This window comes from Labeo rohita, chromosome 9, assembly GCF_022985175.1.
Source record: "Labeo rohita strain BAU-BD-2019 chromosome 9, IGBB_LRoh.1.0, whole genome shotgun sequence".
Lineage (NCBI taxonomy): Eukaryota > Metazoa > Chordata > Actinopteri > Cypriniformes > Cyprinidae > Labeo > Labeo rohita.
Window position 1 is genome coordinate 3,012,742 of NC_066877.1, and position 6,000 is coordinate 3,018,741.

General features: G+C 32.6%; 1 protein-coding gene across 1 annotated transcript in view; it reads right to left on the minus strand.

The window, feature by feature from the left end:
- chn1 (chimerin 1) overlaps positions 1–6,000 on the minus strand; it is a 69,579-nt gene extending 63,579 nt beyond the window's left edge. The window contains exons 1-3 of the mRNA XM_051119375.1: positions 5,586–6,000; positions 2,865–2,903; positions 2,517–2,572 (exon numbers count right to left, since the gene is read on the minus strand). Coding sequence (XP_050975332.1) covers positions 2,517–2,572; positions 2,865–2,903; positions 5,586–5,604 — 114 coding nt within the window. The 5' untranslated portion in view covers positions 5,605–6,000. The remainder of the gene's footprint in view (positions 1–2,516; positions 2,573–2,864; positions 2,904–5,585) is intronic.

Sequence of the window (6,000 nt, forward strand, 5' to 3'; positions counted from 1 at the left end):
CAAAAATTGACAATGTGCACATGTCACGGGCTTGACAGGGCACTTCATGATCATGAATGGGGTCTTTCAACTAAAGTTTTCTCTGGAATTGGCAGATTTAAAATCAGGATATTGTGTCACACCAGAGGATGTGGTTTTCAGAGACAAAATGTATCAAGTTCCTACACTTTCATAAATGTATGTATATATGGATGTTTTACTTTTTAATTTATAAAAGTTATAATTTACTAAACCATGTAACACCATAGGACAAGTTTGACAAAAAAAAACAGCAGCTTTTATAACAACAATTTCATGCAGGACAAAAAAAATGTTTCATGATTTACAGCATTTTAAATAATAACAATATTAATTATATTCATTTTTTATCTTGTGGGACAGTGAAAATGCCATGTCACGTCAACAACCCATATATACTGATATACATACTATGTCAATAGTAAAAAAGACTAGAAATAAATAGAAAATATAATGGTAAATTTAATGAAACCTGTCAAGAAATACTCAGGTCCTATTTGGTTGCAAAACTGAAAGGAAAAAATAAGACACTGCATTTTGCTTCAAGAAAATTAACCCTGCTTTATGATTTTTAAGATTTTTCATGACAATTAAGAACAGATTTACTCCCATTCCTTTTCTTTCACCACAATAAAAATAAAATAAATATAGTTTTCATCACTGCAATCAATCATTTAAATCTATCATCATGCTATTTGTTGTGATGCTTAAAATGAATGCTGATTTAAATAGGAAAACAAAATTGTAATACAGTATTTTTTACTGGTAATAAATGTGTTTAATTGTCAGGAAAATAATGTCACAACATCACCAAAAAGTCCTAAATAGGTTTCTATAGAATAGGTGTTCTATAGAAAAGAAATAAACAGCACAGTATTTGTTGTATAATTCATGTTTACTTAAATAAAATAATAATAACAATAAAATCATAAAAATGTCACAATATCACAAAAAGTCATATAAGAGGTTTCATTTTCTTTAGAAAATAAATAAATAAATACAAAAACAAATAAATAAATAGTACGGTATTTGTTGTGCCACCTAAATTTGTTTACTTAAATTAAAATAACAATAATAATAATAATAATAATAATAATAAAACAAAAATCATGAAAATAATATTACAATGTCACAAAAAAGTTCTATAAGAGGTTTCATTTCCTTAAGAAAATAAATATTTAAGTAAGCCAGCACAGTATTTATTGTGCTGCCTATAATTTATGTTTACTTAAAATTAAAATAATAATAATAATAACAAAATTAAAAGCATGAAAATAATGTCAATGCAAAATTTCAAAAAGTTTAAAGTTTGACTTTTTTTTTGCCATTTTTGTCAAGTTTTTGTAAGTTGCATTTAAAAGGACAAATAAATAATGTTCAGTTTCTTGCACAAAACAATTGTTTCGCTTCATAAGATCTTTATATATCATCAGAAACCACTGGGATTAATTTTTTGTTCCTTGACATGCTTTTTTAAAAAATTCTCAAGTACGTGCTGTCGCTGACTTGCATTTTATGAACAACCAAGGAAAATGGTTTTAGCCAAAAATCTTCTTTACTGTTCTTCTAAAGAAAAAGTCATCTTGGATGGCCGGGGCGTGAGTAAATTCACAGCAAATTAACAGCATATTTTCGTTTTTGGGTGAACGACCCCTATAATTCTGGTTTAAAATTACCCTTAATATTATCAATACTGATATGATCGCCAGCAAGTTACGAATCCCTGATATTACCATCAGATAATCTACCAAACAGCAGCTAATAGTGACTGTCAGATTTCATAATAGTTTATCTATAAGGAAGCTGATGATAAAACACCTGCAGACTGTGAGGGGGAAGGGCATGAGTTTAAATGTTTAACCTCATCTCTAAACGCAGCGCTGGACCGCAGGCAGTTTCCTCCACAAACACGAGATTATCATGATACAGATGAATAATTCAAAAGCACCATCTCTCTCGCTCCTTAATTACTGCCACTAATATCAGCCCGACTAATGGAGCAGTGCTGGGCGCAGATTCTGCTCTGCAGCTCCTACGGTCTTTATATTGCATCTCGTCTCTGGAGGTTACCACAAGTCTAGACCATCACGCAATTAAGAGCTGCATTTGTAATTCAATGAAGATGGGTGACCTAAATTACATCCCGGATGAACTTAAACATTTACCATGTATAAAAATATCAACAATCTTTATGAACTGAGCAAAACAGCACAGGACATGGTCAACAGAAGCATTCTGATTAGAGCAAACAGTCCTGAAATACTAAAATCGCAGATGAAGGTAGGAGTCATGCATTTGTCTTCCTCCAGGGGGCGCTTGGAGGCTCAGAAAACCAAATTCAAAATTTCTCAAGTCTTTGTCTTTTTGGTAAAGTCATGTTTTTGTCTTTTTGAAGACATCTGAATGCCAAAAATCTCAATAGCATAAATTTGTTAAAAACCCGTTTATTTATGTACTATTTCAATTCTAGTGGCTTATTCGAAGGGTTTATCACTCACCTCAGATATGCAGGTGACTCTGCGTGGATGTGGCGCCTCCTGCTGGAGCTGGTACACTATTACAACAAAACATCACAAGCACTTCAGGAGGAGAGTGTGTATTATAAATACAGAGAGATATGTGTATTATGGAAAACAATATGTGATATCTAAATGCATATTTCTATATTATATATGGCTTCTTTTTCTTGCAAGATGCAGTGAAAACTTTATTTGTTGTTCTCTTCAGATTCAATGATTTACTTTTCTAGTAGAATTATGTTTACCTGTGAAATGTTACTGCAAACGTTACAGTATATACTTTTATATAACACTTTCATATGTTACTGTATTAAAAAGTACACTTACAGTAGGATTTCCACACAGGCGGTCTGTACTCATCATTATCTGAGAGAAATAAGAAATAATGTTCAATTAAAAAAAATTAAAATGCATAAAAATCATACATAGTCTTGAGAAAAAAAAATCTGCACATCTACTGTACTGAATTCCCCGAAAGTTAATAAACAATAACAATTTCAGCAACTTAACCTTAACTTGATTACTTCATTATTTTAAAGTCCAGAGATCTGGCAGTGGAAATGAGCATGTAAGCCAGAGTAAACATAGACTCATATGTCTATGTATTGGCTGTGTGAGAGTGCCATCTGCTGGTAAACGGTAGAATTTGCAGGGGTTTAAGTATTTTTAATAAAGATCTCTTTTTTTCTCATTTTACTTAAACTTTTTTTTTGTATTACTATAATGTTTACTATGATTATATTCCTTCTGTTTTACAATGCAAGTCACAGACAAACTAAATATATTAATTAATTATTTCATTATTAAAAATACAGTAAAAACAGTAATAATAAAGTGAAACATTATTGCAATTTAAAATAACTGTTTTCTATTTTTATATGTTAAATGGAATTTATTCCTGCGTTCAAAGCTGAATTTTCCGCATCAACTCAGCATATTAGAGTCATTTCTGAAGGATCATGTGACACTGAAGACTGGAGTAATTATGCTGAAAATTTAGCTTTGCATAACAGGAATAAATTACATTTTAAAATATATTCAATTAGAAAACAGTTATTTTAAACTATAATAATATTTCACACTATTACAGTTTTTACGGTGTTTTTGATCAAGTACCTTCTTTCAAGAATAAAAAAAAAATCACTCCAAACTTTTGACTGTAAATAAATAAATATAAAAAACATTCTTTAAAAAAAATTCTGAAAAAAAAAAAAAAAAAAAAAAAAAAAAAAACTACATTTGTGACCCTGGACCACAAAACCAGTCTTAGCATGGATATATTTGTAGCAACAGATAAAAAATACATTGCATGGGTCAAAATTATCGATTTTTCTTTTATGCCAAAAAATGATCAGGATATTAAGTGAAGATCGTGTTCCATGAAGATCTGTTTTTTAACTTAAATATATCAAAACTTAATTTTTGATAGATAATATGCATTGCTAAGATCTCCATTTGGACAACATTAAAAGCAATTTTCTCAATATTTTGATTTTTTTTTTGACCCACAGATTCCAGATTTTCAAATAGCTGGATCTGCCTAATATTGTCCTATTCTGAAAAACCATATATCAATAGAAAGCCTATTTATTCAGCTTTAAGATGATGCATGAATCTCAATTTCAAAAAACTGACCCTCATGATTGGTTTTGTGGTCCTGGGTTGCATTTCATCCAGCAAATTTATGCAGAAACACTACTTAAATTTGTATTCCATTCAAATATTTATTAATATACAATATATATATTTTTTTTTTTTTTTTTTTTTTTTTTTTGCACAGGATAGAATTTTTTCAGGGGTGTTTCTGAAAAAAATTTGCTGGTAAAAATGTTATTAAACTGACAGTAAGACGTTTCTGGCTCTTCAGAGTATTCATTATAGGATTAATGAATACTAGCAGGAAAACCCTGGCGAAACACCCCGCTGTAAGCACTTCACGAACAATAGAGCACAGGAGAGGGAGAGGCCCTTCACATTACTCCTGACTTCAAAAAAAACCTGGCCCCGCTCCACAATACTGCGGTCCTGCTCATTACACTAACTCACTCTCACTCTCTCGGAGGAAAGACCCTCTGACAGTTTCCTCTTCCTTTCACAGAAACATCCAAAATAGAAAAAAACCCTTCTATTATGTTCATCACAAAAGGTACATCCAAGTGTAAAGCATCTGAACACAGGCATCTGAACAAAAGAGCAGTAGGAGTCTGTGTGTGTGTAATAAAGTGACGGACAAGAGTTTAACACCATAAATGAAGACATATCTTCCTCTAACAGTCATACACTAATTATATCTGTAGTATGATTCAGCATTACATATTAACAGAAAATGGCTGCTTCCTTATCCAAAGATAAGAGCTCCAGGGAAGAGCAAACATATTTCTTCTCCATGACTTCAACAAGTGGCATATGATAGTGAGCTCAGACAGTCATATGCTCATATTTGACTATTTAAAATATAATATAACCACAAGCATGTTTTCAGTCAAGTTTTAGGTTAAAAGCATTAGTGTACATTTGAATGCGTTTCATTAGAAGTTTTTCATTTTTAAATCAACCCTGATATATAAATGGTCGATGATAATTTAAATATTTTAAAAGAGGTCCCAGCACACGTAAGATTTATTTTTGTCACCGTTCCGATGCATTAATCATTTACCTGTTGTCATAAAGGACAATGTGCGTTATTTTAGCGTAACCACCTAAACAAAGCAAATGCTGAAGATGAGGAGAAACAAAAGAGAAGAAGAACCGGTTTGCCTTTTGTATGATTAGAATAACGACAGACTGCAGGATGAAGCCAAAGTTATTTTGACAACATGATCTCATTGTGACCCGCACTGGAAGTGTTTGTATACACGCAATAAAAACAAAACAGCGTTCAGTGAAACTGAAAATGATACAATTGTTGATATTATCAGCCGCAGCGTTACTTAATATCATTGTATCTCTCTATGAAATCTATTTGTGCGTTTGTTTTGCTTTCACAAGCAAACGCACAGCAATGTGTTGTCATCAAACTCCAAATAAAAGCAATTGAGATCGACTCACCGAACACATGGATGGCCATTGCAGTCAGTGATCCAGATGCACAAAGCTTTGAATTAAAGACGCCTTACACCGCTATTCCATAAAGAATCAAGAGTCTGATTCTATCACAAATAACCGTATATTTTGGACGAGGGGGGAATGGTGAATTGTCCAATGTGGGAATCCTTCATAAGCGATGTTGTAAGCTGTTGCCGAGCTAAACTTTCATTCGCAGCGACTCCAACAGCACCATCTGAACGCCGACCGCGGGGAAACGCATGTGAGCTGTGATGAGAAGTGACCCGGCACGAGCAGCAGATCTGGACCGGTAGCTGTATTGAGCGCTCTGTGTGTGTTTAATGCGGGTCTGGAGCTCTGATTCACTCCTTACATCCCAGCACTGAAGTCGCCATCTTGTGAGACCACATGACCTGAT